Raw genomic sequence first — 17,094 nt, forward strand, 5'->3', positions numbered from 1 at the left:
CCAGGTGTGTCCCAGTCGCCTCGTGTCCCTGTCCCCAGGTGTCCCCAGGGGGGGCCCTGTCCCCAGGTGTGTCCCCAGGTGTCCCCAGGTGTGTCTCACCGCCCTGCAGCAGCCGCAGCCCCAGCGGTGACACCTGCACGATGAACTGCCCCTGGCCCAGGTGTGTTCCTGTCCCCAGGTGTCCCCAGGTGTCCCCAGGTGTGCCCCAGGTCCTGTCCCCAGGTGTGTCCCCAGGTGTCCCCAGGTGTCCCCAGGTGTCCCCAGGTGTGTCTCACCGCCCTGCAGCAGCCGCAGCCCCAGCGGTGACACCTGCACGATGAACTGCCCCTGGCCCAGGTGTGTTCCTGTCCCCAGGTGTCCCCAGGTGTCCCCAGGTGTGTCCCCAGGTGTGTCCCTGTCCCCAGGTGTGTCCCCAGGTGTCCCCAGGTGTGTCTCACCGCCCTGCAGCAGCCGCAGCCCCAGCGGTGACACCTGCACGATGAACTGCCCCTGGCCCAGGTGTGTCCCTGTCCCCAGGTGTGTCCCCAGGTGTCCCCAGGTGTCCCCAGGTGTGTCTCACCGCCCTGCAGCAGCCGCAGCCCCAGCGGTGACACCTGCACGATGAACTGCCCCTGGCCCAGGTGTGTCCCTGTCCCCAGGTGTGTCCCCAGGTGACCCCAGGTGTGTCCCTGTCCCCAGGTGTCCCCAGGTGTCCCCAGGTGTGTCTCACCGCCCTGCAGCAGCCGCAGCCCCAGCGGTGACACCTGCACGATGAACTGCCCCTGGCCCAGGTGTGTCCCTGTCCCCAGGTGTCCCCAGGTGTGTCCCTGTCCCCAGGTGTCCCCAGGTGTGTCTCACCGCCCTGCAGCAGCCGCAGCCCCAGCGGTGACACCTGCACGATGAACTGCCCCTGGCCCAGGTGTGTCCCTGTCCCCAGGTGTCCCCAGGTGTGTCCCTGTCCCCAGGTGTGTCCCCAGGTGTCCCCAGGTGTGTCCCCAGGTGTGTCCCCAGGTGTGTCCCTGTCCCCAGGTGTGTCCCTGTCCCCAGGTGTGTCCCCAGGTGTCCCCAGGTGTGTCTCACCGCCCTGCAGCAGCCGCAGCCCCAGCGGTGACACCTGCACGATGAACTGCCCCTGGCCCAGGTGTGTCCCTGTCCCCAGGTGTGTCCCAGGTGTCCCCAGGTGTGTCCCTGTCCCCAGGTGTGTCTCACCGCCCTGCAGCAGCCGCAGCCCCAGCGGTGACACCTGCACGATGAACTGCCCCTGGCCCAGGTGTGTCCCTGCCCCCAGGTGTGTCCCCAGGTGTGTCCCCAGGTGTGTCTCACCGCCCTGCAGCAGCCGCAGCCCCAGCGGTGAACTGCCCCTGGCCCAGGTGTGTCCCTGCCCCCAGGTGTGTCCCCAGCTGTGTCCCCAGGTGTGTCCCTGCCCCCAGGTGTGTCCCTGTCCCCAGGTGTGTCCCCAGGTGTGTCCCTGTCCCCAGGTGTCCCCAGGTGTGTCCCCAGGTGTGTCTCACCGCCCTGCAGCAGCCGCAGCCCCAGCGGTGACACCTGCACGATGAACTGCCCCTGGCCCAGGTGTGTCCCTGTCCCCAGGTGTCCCCAGGTGTGTCCCCAGGTGTGTCCCCAGGTGTGTCCCCAGGTGTGTCTCACCGCCCTGCAGCAGCCGCAGCCCCAGCGGTGACACCTGCACGATGAACTGCCCCTGGCCCAGGTGTGTCCCTGTCCCCAGGTGTGTCCCTGTCCCCAGGTGTCCCCAGGTGTCCCCAGGTGTGTCTCACCGCCCTGCAGCAGCCGCAGCCCCAGCGGTGACACCTGCACGATGAACTGCCCCTGGCCCAGGTTTCCCGCGAACACGGTCGGGCCCTGCGTGGCGAAGCCGCTCGTGTCCAGCTCCAGGATCTCCTGACCCGTCTGCAGGATCTGGGGACGTGGGGACAGTGAGGGGACAGCGGGGACAGTGGGGATATTGGGGGGATTGGGGACAGTGGGGACATTGGGGAACAATGGGGACATTGGGATATTGGGGACACTGGGGGCATTGGGGACACTAGGGACATTAAGGACATTGAGGGGACATTGGGGACATTGGGGCATTGGGGACATTGGGGACATAGGGGCATCACTGGGGACATCACTGGGGACATGGGGACAGGGACACTGGGGACATTGGGGCACACCAGGGATATTGGGGGCATTGGGAACAGTGAGGGGACAGCGGGGACATTGAGGGGATTGGGGACAGTGGGGACATTGGGGACATGGGGGAACAATGGAGACATTGGGATATTGGGACATTGGGGACACTGGGGACATTAAGGACATTGGGGGGACATCGGGGACATTGGGGACATCACTGGGGACATGGGCACAGTGGGGGCATTGGTGGGACATTGTAGCATTAGGGACACTGGGGACATCAGGGGACATTGGGGCACACTGGGGATATGGGGACACTGGGGACATCAGAGGACACTGGGAACATGGCAGCCATGGAGCCCTTAGGACATGGCGTTGTCCCCATTGGGGACATGGGGACAATGAGGGCACATTGTGGGGGATTGAACCCTGGATGTGGCACTCAGGGGAGTCCCCAAAATTCCGTCGCTGTCCCCATGTCCCTGTGATGTCCCCATATCTCCAATGTCCCCATGTCTCTGTGAGTCCCCAATGTCCCCTCACCATGGTGGAGTCCTCCCTGCTCAGGATCAGGAACCCCTGTCCCTGTGATGTCCCTGTGATGTCCCCATGGTGTCCCCATGTCCCCTCACCATGGTGGAGTCCTCCCTGCTCAGGATCAGGAACCCCTGTCCCTGTGATGTCCCCATGATGTCCCCAATGTCCCTGTCTCACCATGGTGGAGTCCTCCCTGCTCAGGATCAGGAACCCCTGTCCCTGTGATGTCCCCATGTCCCTGTGATGTCCCCTGTGTCCCCAATGTCCCTGTGATGTCCTTGCCTCACCATGGTGGAGTCCTCCCTGCTCAGGATCAGGAACCCCTGTCCCTGTGATGTCCCCATGTCCCTGTGATGTCCCTGTGATGTCCCCATGATGTCCCCAATGTCCCTGTCTCACCATGGTGGAGTCCTCCCTGCTCAGGATCAGGAACCCGTGCCGTTCCCCGTCCTCCTCGGAAGTTTCCGGAGCTGTCGCTGCCTCGGGCTCAGCGCCGGCCCCCGGGGCCACCTCGGGCTGCGGGGACAGAGACTGCTGGGGACGGGGACAGAGACTGCTGGGGACAGGGACAGGGGGACAGAGACTGCTGGGGACAGGGACAGAGACTGCTGGGGACAGGGACAGAGACTGCTGGGGACAGGGACAGGGGACAGAGACTGCTGGGGACAGGGACAGGGGACAGAGACTGCTGGGGACAGGGACAGGGACAGGGGGACAGAGACTGCTGGGGACAGGGACAGGGGACAGAGACTGCTGGGGACAGGGACAGGGACATGGGGACAGAGACTGCTGGGGACAGGGACAGGGACAGGGGACAGAGACTGCGGGGACAGGGACACGGGGACAGAGACTGCTGGGGACAGGGACAGGGACACGGGGACAGAGACTGCTGGGGACAGGGACATGGGGACAGAGACTGCTGGGGACAGAGACTGCTGGGGACAGGGACATGGGGACACAAGGACAGGGGACAGAGACTGCTGGGGACAGGGACAGGGACCGCGGACAGGGACAGGGGACAGAGACTGCTGGGGACAGGGACAGGGACATGGGGACAGGGGGACAGAGCCTCGCTGGGGACAAGGGAGGGACAGGGGACACGGGGACACAGGGACATAGGGCCACACAGGGACACAGGGACAGGGGGACACAGGGACATGGGATGAGGGGACATCAGGGGACACAGACACAGGGATGGGGACACGAGGACATTGGGGACAGGGAGGGACATGGGGACAAACACACAGGGACAGGGGACACAGGGACAGGGGAGACATGGGGATGTGGAAAAGGGGACATGAGGACAAGAGGACATGAGGGGACAGGGGGACACAGGGACAGGGATGGGGACAGTGACACAGGGAGGGGGACATGGGGACACGAGGGGACACAGGGAGGGTGACACAGGGAAGGTAACACAGGGAAGGTGACACAGGTGACAAAGGGGACACAGGCACACAGGTGACAGAAGTGACATAGGTGACACAGGGAAGGTGACAAAGGTGACACACAGGTGACACAGGGACACAGGTGACATAGCAGGGACACAGGTGACACACAGGTGAGGTGACACAGGTGACACAGGGAAGGTGACACAGGGAAGGTGACACAGGTGACACAGGAAATACAGGGAAGGTGACAGGTGACACAGATGACACACTGGTGACACACTGGTGACACAGATGAGATGACACAGGTGACACAGGGAAAGTGACACAGGTGACACAGGTGACACAGGTGACACAGGGACACAGGGAAGGTGACGCAGGTGACACAGGTGAGGTGACACAGGAAGGTGACACAGGAGACACAGGGAAGGTGACAAAGGTGACACAGGTGACACAGGGAAGGTGACACAGGTGACACAGGACTCACCTGCTCCCGCGGGGGTGGCGCTGTCACCGTCCACATGTCGTAACAGCCGGGCAGCTCGAAGGTGGTGACAACCTGGGGCCGGATACTGCGCTGGGGACAGGGACAGCGGGGTCAGAAATGGGGACAGGGACAGGGACAGCGGGGTCAGAAATGGGGATGGGGACAGGGACAGGGACAGGGACAGCGGGGTCAGAAATGGGGACATCTGGGGACAGGGCACACAGGGACAGGGGGGTCAGAAATGGGGACAGGGACAGGGATAGAGGGGACAGGGACCAGGGGGGTCAGAAATGGGGACAGGGACAGGGACAGCGGGGTCAGAAATGGGGATGGGGACAGGGACAGGGACAGGGGGGTCAGAAATGGGGACAGGGACAGGGACAGGGACAGGGGGGTCAGAAATGGGGACAGGGACAGGGACAGCGGGGTCAGAAATGGGGACAGGGACAGGGACAGGGACAGGGACAGGGACAGGGACAGTGGGGTCAGAAATGGGTACAGGGACAGGGTTAGAGGGGACAGGGACAGTGGGGTCAGAAATGGGGACAGGGACAGGGACAGGGACAGTGGGGTCAGAAATGGGGACAGGGACAGGGACAGGGACAGGGACAGGGACAGTGGGGTCAGAAATGGGGACAGGGACAGGGACAGGGACAGGGACAGGGACAGTGGGGTCAGAAAGGGGGACAGGGACAGGGACAGGGGGGTCAGAAATGGGGACAGGGACAGGGACAAGTGAGGGGGACAGGGAAGGGAACAGGGAAGGGGACAGGGACAGGGACAGGGACAGGGACAGGGGACAGCCATCATAAAAGTGGGGACACCAGTCAGGGGACAGGTGAGTGGTCAGGAGTGGCTGCCCCACAGATTTGGGGTGTCCCTGTGGGTACAGGCAGGTTTTTGGGGTGTCCCTGGGGGGTACAGGCAGGTTTTGGGGTATCCCTGTGGGTACAGGCAGGTTTTTGGGGTGTCCAACAGTTTTGGGGTGTCCATGTTGGTACAGGAAGGGTTTTGGGGTGCAGCCCCATAGATTTGGGGTGTCCCTGGGGGGTACAGGCAGGTTTTTGGGGTGCAGCCCCACAGATTTGGGGTGTCCCTGTGGGTACAGGAAGGGTTTTGGGGTGCAGCCCCACAGACTTGGGGTGTCCCCCAGTTTTTAGGGTGTCCCTGGGGGGGTACAGGTGCTCCCCAGACTTTGGGGTCACCCTGGTTTGTCCCCAGCTCTGCTCTGGCACCGGGATCGACCCCCCGGGAACCTCCCGCGGGGGGTCTGGGAGGTGCGGGGGGGATTTGGGGGGGATTTGGGGTTTTTGGGGGGAATTTGGGGATTTTGGGGTTCAGGGGGGTTTGGGGTTTTTGGGGGAATTTGGGGTTTTTGGGGTTCAGGAGGGATTTGGGGTTCAGGGGGATTTGGGGTTTTGGGGGGAAATTTGGGGATTTTGGGGTTCAGGGGGGTTTGGGGTTTTGGGGGGTTTGGGGTTCAGGGGGGTTTGGGGTTTGGGCGGAATTTGGGGATTTTGGGATTCAGGAGGGATTTGGGGTTCTGGGGGGTTTGGGAGGTGCAGGGGTTTGGGGTTTGGGCAGAATTTGGGGTTTTTGGGGTTCAGGGGGTTGTGGGGGGTTTGGGAGGTGCAGGGGGTTGGGGTTTTTGGGGTTCTGGGGTGTTTGAGGTTTTTGGGGGGAATTTGGGGATTTTGGGGTTCAGGGGGGTTTGGGGTTTGGGGGTTCAGGGGGATTTGGGGTTTTGGGGGGAAATTTGGGGATTTTGGGGTTCAGGGGGGTTTGGGGTTTTGGGGGAATTTGGGGATTTTGGGGTTCAGGAGGGTTTTGGGGTTTTGGGGGGTTTGGGAGGTGCAGGGGGTTGGGGTTTTTGGGGTTCAGGGGGGTTTGGGGTTCTGGGGGAATTTGGGGTTTTTGGGGCTCAGGAGAGATTTGGGGTTCAGGGGCGTTTTGAGGCCCAGGGGGAATTTGGGGTTTTTCGGGTTAAGAGGTATTTGGGGTTCAGGGGGAAATTGGGGTTCAGGGGGTTTTGAGGTCCAGGGGGAATTTTGGGTTTTTGGGGTTCAGGGGGATTTGGGGTTCTGGGGTGTTTGGGGTTTTTGGGGAGAATTTGGGGATTTTGGGGTTCAGGGGGGATTTGGGATTCAGGGGGGTTTTGAGGTCCAGGGGGAATTTTGGGGTTTTTGGGGGCGAATTTGGGGTTTTTGGGTCACAAAGGAGGCTTTTGGGGTTCAGGGGAGTTTTGGAGTCCAGGAGGAATTGGGATTTTTGGGGGGGATTTGGGGTTTTGGGGGGTTTTAAGAGTCCAGGGGGAATTTGGGGATTTTGGGGTACAGGGGGGATTTTGAGGGTTCAAGGGGAATTTTGAGTTTTGGGGGTTTTTGGGGTACAGGGGTTTGGGGTTTTTGGGGTTCAGGGGGAATTTGTGGATTTTGGGGTACAGGGGTTTGGGGTTCAGGGGGGATTTGGGGTTTTGGGGTTCAGGGGAGTTTAGTGGTTCTGGGGTTCAGGGGGCCTTGGGGGTCCAAGTGGGGTTTGGGGTTTTTGGAGTTTTGGGGTCATGGAGGATTTGGGGTCATTTGGGTTCATGGAGGTTTTGGGGTTTTTGGGCTCTAGAGGAAATTATGGATTTTGGGATTCAGTGGGATTTGGAGTTCTTGGGGTGGTTTTGGGGTCCCAAGAAGGTTTTTGGGATTTTTGGGGTACCTGTGCCCCGATCTTGTTGTACCCTGAGCACGGGGCAGGGTTTGGGGTTCAGGGATGTTTTTGGGCTTTAGGGTGTTTTGGGGTGTTTTTGGAGTGGTTTTTGGGATGTTTTTGGGGTCTCAGGGTGTTTTTGGAGTGGTTTTTGGGATGTTTTTGGGCTTTAGGGTGTTTTGGGGTGTTTTTGGAGTGGTTTTTGGGATGTTTTTGGGGTCTCAGGGTGTTTTTGGGGTGCCTGCAGCATGGTGAGCACCCTGTTCTTGCCATACCCCGAGCACAGAGAGGTTTTGGGGCTCAGGGAAGTTTTTGGGGTCCCAGGAAGATTTTTGGTGTGTTTTGGGGTCTCAGGGTGTTTTTGGGGTGTTTTGGGGGTTTTTGGGTACCTGCAGAACAGTCAGTGCCCCGTTCATGCCGTACCCAGAGCACAGAGAGGTTTTGGGGCTCAGGGGGATTTTGGGGTGGTTTTTGGGGTGTTTTTGAGGTTTTTTAGGGTGGTTTTGGGGTGTTTTTGGGGTGTTTTTGGGTTTTGGGGTACCTGCAGAACAGTCAGTGCCCCGTTCATGCTGTACCCCGAGCACAGGCAGGGTTTGGGGTTCAGGGAGTTTTTGGGGTGGTTTTTGGGATCCCAGGAATGTTTTTGGGGTGTTTTTGGGGTGTTTTTGGGGTTTTTGGGATGTTTTTGGGGTGTTTTTGAGGTTTTTGGGGTGGTTTTTGGGGTGTTTTTGAGGTTTTTGGGGTAGTTTTGGGATGTTTTTGGGGTGTTTTTGAGGTTTTGTGGGATGTTTTTGGGGTGGTTTTTAGGGGTGGTTTTTGGGGTGGTTTTTGGGGTCCGGGGTGGTTTTTGGGGTGGTTTGTTGGGGTGGTTTTGGATGTTTTTGGGGTGTTTTTGGGTTTTGGGGTACCTGCAGCACGGTCAGTGCCCCGTTCTTGCCGTACCCCAAGCACAGGCAGGGTTTGGGGTTCAGGGGGTTTTTGGGATGTTTTTGGGATGTTTTTGGGGTGTTTTTGGGGTGTTTTTGGGATGTTTTTGGGGTACCTGCAGCACGGTCAGTGCCCCGTTCTTGCCGTACCCCGAGCACAGGACGATCTCCAGGTCGGGCTCGGGGCTGTTCTGGAACTGTGGGAGGGAAAGGGGTGAGAATTGGGGTGAGAATTGGGGTCAGGGTTTGGGGTCAGGTTTGGGGTCAGGATATGGGGTCAGGGTTTGGGGTGAATTTTGGGGTTTCTGGGGTTGATTTTGGGCTGGATTTTGGGGTTTTTAAGGTGGATTTTAGGGTTTTTGGGGTGAGATTTTGGGGTAAATTTTGGGGTGGACTTTGGGGTTTTTCAGGTGGATTTTAGGGTGGATTTTGGGGTAAATTTTGGGGTTTTGTGTCCCTCACCTCCTCGGACAGGAACGCCGGCTCCCCCATGGCCGCGTTGGCGCAGGGACCGATGTTGAGGATGCTGTCACACACCTGGGACAGGGACACGGGGGACACGGGTGACACACAGGTGACACAGGTGACAGTGACACACAGGTGACACAAGGGACAAAGAGGGGACACAGCCGACAGTGATACTCAGGTGACACACAGGTGACACAGGTGACACACAGGTGACAGTACCTCGAAGCTGTAGGTGGCCAGCTGTGTGTCACACACACACACACAGGTGACACACAGGTGACAGTGAGTGACACACAGGTGACAGTGACAGTACCTCGAAGCTGTAGGTGGCCAGCTGTGTCCCCGAGGCCGCCTCGCTGCCGTACACCTCGATCTCATCGACCTCGTCCTGCGCCTGCGGCTTCCCCCCTGCGACAGGGACAGTGGCACAGCTGTCACCTCCTGTGTCACCTACTGACACCCACTGCCACCCCGTGTCACCCACTGCCACCCCTGTGTCACCCACTGCCATCCCTGTGTCACCTACTGCCACCCCTGTGTCACCCACTGCCACCCCGTGTCACCCACTGCCACCCCTGGGACAGGGACAGTGGCACAGCTGTCACCTCCTGTGTCACCTATTGCCACCCACTGCCACCCCGTGTCACCCACTGCCATCCTGTGTCACCAACTGACACCCACTGCCATCCCTGTGTCACTCACTGCCATCCCGTGTCACCTACTTGCCACCCCCAGGGACAGGGACAACGGCACAGCTGTCACCTAGTGCCATCCCCCCTGGGGACAGGGACACACCTGTCACCCACTGCCCCCAGGTGTCCCCTCTGACACTTTGTCACCTCTGCAGTGACTGGGAGGTGTCCCCCAGGTATCCCCAGATGTCCCCAGGTGTGTCCCCAAGTGCCCCTCAGGTGTCACCCAGGTGTCCCCACAGGTGTCCCCAGGTGTCCCCAAGTGCCCCTCAGGTGTCACCCAGGTGTCCCCACAGGTGTCCCCAGGTGTCCCCAAGTGTCCCAGGTGTCCCCACAGGTGTCCCCAGGTGTCCCCAAGTGTCCCCAAGTGTCCCAGGTGTCCCCAGATGTCCCCAGGTGTCCCCAGGTGTCCCCAAGGTGTCCCCAAGTGTCCCCAAGTGTCCCCAGATGTCCCCAGGTGTCCCCAGGTGTCCCCACCTGCCCACGGCCCTGATGGCTCCGAGCGTTTCTTCTTCACCGGTGGCTCCTCCTGGGGGCACAGGGACAGATTTGGGGGCCCCACCAGGGATTTTGGGGTCCCAGGGAAGGGATTTGGGGTCCCCCAGGTGGATTTTGGGTTCCCCAGGTGGATTTTGGGTCCCCCAGGTGAGTTTTTTGGGGTCCCCAGGTGAGTTTTGGGGTCTCACCTGCCTCTCAGCCCCCTCCTTGCTGCCCTTGCCAGGGACTCTGGGATGGGGATTTGGGATCTTGGGAAGGATCTGGGGAGGGTTTTGGGGTACCCATGTGATTTTTGGGGATCCTCAGGTGGTTTTTGGGGTCCCCAGGTGAATTCTGAGGTCTCACCTGTCTCTCAGCCCCCTTCTTGCCCTCCCCAGCTGGGAGCTCTGGGATGGGGATTTAGGATCTTAGGAAGGATTTGGGGGATCCCCAGGTGAATTTTGAAGCCCCCCAGGTGGATTTTGGGGTCCCCCAGGTGGATTTTGGGGTTCCCCAGGCGGATTTTGGGTCCCCCAGGTGGATTTTGGGGTCCCCCAGGTGTGATTTGGGCTCTCACCTGCCTCTCAGCCCCCTCCTTGCCTGCCCCAGCCAGGGGCTCTGGGATGGGGATTTGGGATCTTGGGAAGGATCTGGGGAGGGTTTTCGGGGTCCCCAGGTGGTTTTTGGGGTCCCCCAGGTGGTTTTTGGGGTCCCCCAGGTGTGATTTGGGCTCTCACCTGCCTCTCAGCCCCTCCCTGCCCACGCTGGCCAGGATCTCTGGGATGGGATTTGGGATCTCGGGAAGGATTTGGGGATCCCCAGGTGAATTTTGAAGCCCCCCAGGTGCATTTTGGGGTTCCCCAGATGGTTTTAGGTGTTCCCCAGGTGGTTTTTGGGGTCCCCCAGGTGAGTTTTGGGGTCTCACCTGCCTCTCAGCCCCCTCCTTGCCCACCCCAGCCAGGGACTCTGGGATGGGGATTTGGGATCTTGGGAAGGATCTGGGGAGGGTTTTGGGGTACCCATGTGATTTTTGGGGATCCTCAGGTGGTTTTTGGGGTCCCCCAGGTGGATTTTGGGGTCCCCAGGTGAATTCTGAGGTCTCACCTGTCTCTCAGTCCCCTCCTTGCCCACCCCAGCTGGGAGCTCTGGGATGGGGATTTAGGATCTTAGGAAGGATTTGGGGGATCCCCAGGTGAATTTTGAAGCCCCCCAGGTGGTTTTTGGGGTTCCCCAGATGGATTTTAGGTCCCCCAGGTGTGATTTGGGCTCTCACCTGCCTCTCAGCCCCTCCCTGCCCACGCTGGCCAGGATCTCTGGGATGGGATTTGGGATCTCGGGAAGGATTTGGGGATCCCCAGGTGAATTTTGAACCCCCCCAGGTGCATTTTGGGGTTCCCCAGATGGTTTTAGGTGTTCCCCAGGCGGATTTTGGGGTCCCCCAGGTGGTTTTTGGGGTCTCACCTGCCTCCCAGCCCCCTCCTTGCTGCCCTTGCCAGGGACTCTGGGATGGGGATTTGGGATCTCGGGCAGGATTTGGGGAGGGGTTTTGGGGTCCCCAGGTGGATTTTGGGGTCCCCCAGGCAGATTTTGGGTCCCCCAGGTGGATTTAAGGTCCCCCAGGTGAGTTTTGGGCTCTCACCTGTCTCTCAGCCTCCTCCTTGCCCGCCCCAGCCGGGAGCTCTGGGATGGGGATTTGGGATCTCAGGGAGGTTCTGGGGAGGGTTTTGGGGTACCCAGGTGATTTTTAGGGTACCCAGGTGGTTTTTGGGGTCCCCCCGGTGGATTTAAGGTCCCCCAGGTGGTTTTTGGGCTCTCACCTGTCTCTCAGCCCCCTCCTTGCCCGCCCCAGCCGGGAGCTCTGGGATGGGGATTTGGGATCTCGGGCAGGATTTGGGGAGGGTTTTGGGGTACCCAGGTGATTTTTAGGGTACCCAGGTGGTTTTTGGGGTCCCCCAGGTGGATTTAAGGTCCCCCAGGTGAGTTCTGGGCTCTCACCTGTCTCTCAGCCCCCTCCTTGCCCGCCCCAGCCGGCGGCTCCTGCAGTTTCTCCGTGTACCTGAGCAGCAGCGAGTTGCCCAGGCGGGACCCCAGGAAGAGATAACCGGGCTCCAGAGGCACCATCTGGGGACAGGGGGGGGCACAGCTGTCCCCAAATGTCCCCAAAGTGTCCCCAGAGCGTCCCCAGGTGTCCCCACGGTGCTTACACAGGTGGTGAGGACGGAGGCGGCCGCTTTGTCGAAGTGGAAGGAGCGCACGGAGCGCATCCCGTCCGTGATCAGCGTCAGCACGTAGCTGGGACACACAGGGGACACTTCAGGGGGGGACAGGACACCCCAAAATCCCTCAGGGACACCCCAAAATCCCTTTGGGACACCCCAAAATTCCTGGGGACCCCCCCAAAAAAACCCAGGAACCCCAGGGACCCCCCTTGTCCCCCAGGACGGAGCTCACCCCACCCCTGATCAGGGTCAGGACACGGCTGGGACAGGGGGGTGGCACCTCAGAAAGGGACATGGGACACCCCAAAATTCCCTGGGGACACCCCAAAATTCCTTTGGGACACCCCAAAATCCCTTTGGGACACCCCAAAAAAATCCAGGACCCCCAGGGACCCCCCCTTGTCCCACAGGACAGAGCTCACCCCGCCCCTGATCAGGGTCAGGACACAGCTGGGACACACAGGAGACACTTCAGGGGGGGACAGGACACCCCAAAATTCATCAGGGACACCCCAAAATTCCTTGGGGACACCCCAAAATTCCTGAGGACCCTCCCAAAAAAACCCAGGAACCCCAGAGACTCCCCTTGTCCCACAGGACAGAGCTCACCCCGTTCCTGATCAGGGTCAGGACACGGCTGGGACAGGGGGGTGGCACCTCAGAAAGGGACATGGGACACCCCAAAATCCTTGGGGACACCCCAAAATTCCTGGGGACCCCCCCAAAAAAACCCAGGACCTCCAGGGACCCCCCCTTGTCCCACAGGACAGAGCTCACCCTGTTCCTGATCAGGGTCAGGACACGGCTGGGACAGGGGGGTGGCACCTCAGAAAGGGACATGGGACACCCCAAAATTCCCTGGGGACACCCCAAAATCCCTTTGGGACACCCCAAAATTCCTGGGGACCCCCCCAAAAAATCCAGGACCCCCAGAGACTCCCCCTTGTCCCACAGGACAGAGCTCACCCCGTTCCTGATCAGGGTCAGGACACGGCTGGGACACACAGGGGACACTTCAGGGGGGGACAGGACACCCCAAAATTCATCAGGGACACCCCAAAATCCCTTTGGGACACCCCAAAATCCCTGGGGACACCCCCCAGGCCCCCCCAGACTCACATCTCCCCCCCCTTGAGCGAGATGACCATCTTGTCATAGGAGATGAAGGTGGCCTGGGCACAGTCCAGAGTCATCCTCACACCCTCCTGGATCCCTGGGGACAGGATGGGACAGTGAGGGACAGGGACAGGGGACAGGGACAGGGGACAGGGACAGGGGAATGGGGACAGTGAGGGACAGGGACAGGGGACAGGGACAGGGGAATGGGGACAGTGAGGGACAGGGACAGGGGACAGGATGGGGACAGTGAGGGACAGGGACAGGGATGGGACAAGGACAGGGATGGGACAAGGACAGGGATGGGGACAGGGAGAGGGGACAGGGACAGGGGACAGGGACAGGGGAATGGGGACAGGGACAGGGAAATGGGACAGGGGACAGGGGACAGGGACAGGGGACAGGGACAGGGGAATGGGGACAGGGGAATGGGGACAGTGAGGGATGGGACAGGGACAGGGGAATGGGGACAGGGACAGGATGGGGACAGTGATGGACAGGGGACAGGGGAATGGGGACAGGGATGGGGACAGAGACAGTGAGGGACAGGGACAGGGATGGGACAGGGGACAGGAACAGGGACAGAGGAATGGGGACAGGGACAGGAAAGGTGACAGTCAGGGATGGGACAGGGACAGGGGAATGGGGACAGTGAGGGACAGGGATGGGACAGGGATGGGGACAGTAAGGGATGGGACAGGAACAGGGACAGGGGAATGGGGACAGGGACATGAATGGGGACAGGGATGAGACAGGGATGGGGACAGGGACACAGGGAGAGAGAGAAACAGGGATGGGACAGGGACATGGGGACAGGGACAGGGACATGGGGACAGGGACAGGGGACGGGACAGGGATGGGGAGAGGATGAAGGTGAAGAAAATGAGGATAACAAAAGATGGGGAGAGACAAAGAGAGGGAGGAAGATGAGGAGGAAGAAGAGGAAGATGAGTGGGACAATGAGGAGGAGGATGCAGATGAGGATGAGGCTGCTGGGGATGAGGATGACGAGGCTGAAGAGGAGGAGGAGGAGGCTGATGGGGATGAGGATGATGAGGCTGATGAGGATGAAGATGGGGCTGATGAGGCTGAAGAGGAGGAGGATGAGGATGAGACTGAGAATGATGGGGATGAGGCTGAAGAGGAGGAGGATGAGGATGATGGGGATGAGGCTGATGGGGATGAGGATGATGAGGCTGATGAGGAGGAGGATGAAGAAGAGGAGGATGAGGATGAAGAGGAGGAGGATGATGAGGAGGAGGATGAAGAAGAGGAGGATGATTAGGATGAAGAGGAGGAGGATGATGAGGAGGAGGATGAAGAGGAGGAGGATGAAGAGGAGGAGGATGAAGAGGAGGAGGATGAGGATGATGGGAATGAGGCTGAAGAGGAAAAGGCTGAAGAGGAGGATGATGAGGCTGAGGATGATGAGGATGAGGATGAGGATGATGAAGCTGAAGAGGCTGAGGCTGATGAGGAGGAGGATGGGGATGAGGATGATGGGGATGAGGATGATGAGGCTGATGAGGAGGAGGATGAAGAAGAGGATGATGATGCTGAGGATGACGAGGCTGAGGATGGTGAGGACAAGGATGACAGGGATGAGGCTGATGAGGATGAAGCTGAAGAGGAGGAGGATGGGGATGAGGATGATGAGGCTGAAGAGGAGGAGGATGAGGATGATGATGCTGAGGATGACAGGGATGAGGCTGAGGATGATGGGGATGAGGCTGATGGGGATGAGGATGATGATGCTGAGGATGATGGGGATGAAGCTGAAAAGGCTGAAGAGAAGGATGATGATGCTGAGGATGACAGGGATGAGGATGATGAGGCTGAAGAGGAGGAGGCTGAGGATGATGGGGATGAGGCTGAAGAGGAAAAGGCTGAAGAGGAGGATGATGATGCTGAGGATGACAGGGATGAGGATGATGGGGATGAGGATGAAGAAGAGGATGATGAGGCTGATGAGGCTGAAGAGACTGATGAGGAGGAGGATGAGGATGATGATGCTGAGGGTGATGGGGATGAGGCTGATGAGGCTGATGAGGAGGAGGATGAAGAAGAGGAGGATGGATGATGGGGATGAGGCTGAAGAGGAGGATGATGATGATGCTGAGGCTGATGAGGCTGATGGGGATGAGGCTGATGAGGAGGATGAGGCTGATGCTGCTGAGGAGGGGCGAGGCCGAAGGCGCCCTTACGCAGCGGGAACACGGTGGTGCCGCAGGTGAGGCTGTTGAGGGCGACGCCGTACGGGGGCACGGACTGGTTCAGGTACAGCAGGGAGTTCACAGCGAAGATCACCACGCCCCCTGGGACAGGGACAGTGTCACCAACAGCGTCACCGACAGTGTCACCGACAGTGTCAGTGACACCATCACCACGCCCCCGGGACAGGGACAGTGTCACCAACAGCGTCACCAACAGTGTCAGTGTCACCATCACCACGCCCCCTGGGACATGGGGACAGTGTCACCAACAGTGTCACCAACAGTGTCAGTGTCACCATCACCACGCCCCCTGGGACATGGGGACAGTGTCACCAACAGTGTCACCATCAGTGTCACCATCACCACGCCCCCTGGGACATGGGGACAGTGTCACCAACAGTGTCACCAACAGCGTCACCAACAGCGTCACCGACAGTGTCAGTGTCACCATCACCACGCCCCCTGGGACATGGGGACAGTGTCACCAACAGCGTCACCGACAGTGTCAGTGACACCATCAGTGTAACCATCACCACGCCCCCTGGGACAGGGACAGGGACAGTGTCACTGTCACCAACAGCATCACCGACAGTGTCAGTGACACCATCAGTGTAACCATCACCACGCCCCCTGGGACAGGGACAGTGTCACCAACAGTGTCACCAACAGTGTCACCGACAGTGTCAGTGACACCATCAGTGTCACCATCACCACGCCCCCTGGGACAGGGACAGTGTCACCAACAGCGTCACCAACAGTGTCACCAACAGTATCAGTGTAACCATCACCACGCCCCCTGGGACAGGGACAGTGTCACTGTCACCAACAGTGTCACCGACAGTGTCACCAACAGTGTCAGTGATACCATCAGTGTAACCATCACCACGCCCCCTGGGACAGGGACAGGGACAGTGTCACCAACAGCGTCACCAACAGTGTCACCGACAGCGTCAGTGACACCATCACCACGCCCCCTGGGACATGGGGACAGTGTCATTGTCACCAACAGTGTCACCAACAGCGTCAGTATCACCATCACCACGCCCCCTGGGAAAGGGACAGTGTCACCAACAGTGTCACCAACAGCGTCACCAACAGCGTCAGTATCACCATCACCACGCCCCCTGGGAAAGGGACAGTGTCACCAACAGCGTCACCAACAGTGTCACCGACAGTGTCACCGACAGTGTCACCACGCCCCCTGAGACATGGGGACAGTGTCACCAACAGTGTCACCAACAGTGTCACCAACAGTGTCACCAACAGCATCAGTGTCACCATCACCACGCACCCTGCCACAGGGACAGGGACACTGTCATTGTCACCAACAGTGTCACCATCAGTGTCACCATCACCACACCTCCTGGCACAGGGACAGTGTCATTGTCACCAACAGTGTCACCAACACTGTCAGTGTCACCATCACCATGCCCCCTGCCACAGGGACAGTGTCATTGTCACCAACACTGTCACCAACAGTGTCACCAACAGTGCCAGCAGTGTCAGTGACACCATCAGTGTCACCATCACCACGCCCCCTGGCACAGGGACAGCGTCACCAACAGTGTCACCAACAGTGTCAGTGCCACCATCACCATGTCCCCTGGCACAGGGACAGTGTCACCAACAGTGCCACCAACAGTGTCAGTGCCACCATCACCATGTCCCCTGGCACAGGGACAGTGTCACTGTCACCAACAGTGTCACCAACAGCGTCACCATCAGTGTAACCATCACCACGCCCCCTGCTACAGGGACAGTG

General features: G+C 59.6%; 1 protein-coding gene across 1 annotated transcript in view; it reads right to left on the bottom strand.

Annotated features, from left to right (window-relative positions):
- CPSF1 (cleavage and polyadenylation specific factor 1) overlaps positions 1 to 15,564 on the bottom strand; it is a 44,126-nt gene extending 28,562 nt beyond the window's left edge. The window contains 11 exon segments of the mRNA XM_056509941.1: positions 1,755 to 1,896; positions 3,049 to 3,165; positions 4,525 to 4,614; positions 8,264 to 8,344; positions 8,610 to 8,684; positions 8,929 to 9,023; positions 9,785 to 9,836; positions 11,780 to 11,905; positions 11,989 to 12,076; positions 13,123 to 13,216; positions 15,324 to 15,564. Of these exon segments, the coding sequence (XP_056365916.1) occupies positions 1,755 to 1,896; positions 3,049 to 3,165; positions 4,525 to 4,614; positions 8,264 to 8,344; positions 8,610 to 8,684; positions 8,929 to 9,023; positions 9,785 to 9,836; positions 11,780 to 11,905; positions 11,989 to 12,076; positions 13,123 to 13,216; positions 15,324 to 15,564 (1,201 nt within the window).
- Positions 15,565 to 17,094: the final 1,530 nt, after the last annotated feature.

Source organism: Oenanthe melanoleuca, chromosome 25 (assembly GCF_029582105.1).
Source record: "Oenanthe melanoleuca isolate GR-GAL-2019-014 chromosome 25, OMel1.0, whole genome shotgun sequence".
Taxonomy (NCBI): domain Eukaryota; kingdom Metazoa; phylum Chordata; class Aves; order Passeriformes; family Muscicapidae; genus Oenanthe; species Oenanthe melanoleuca.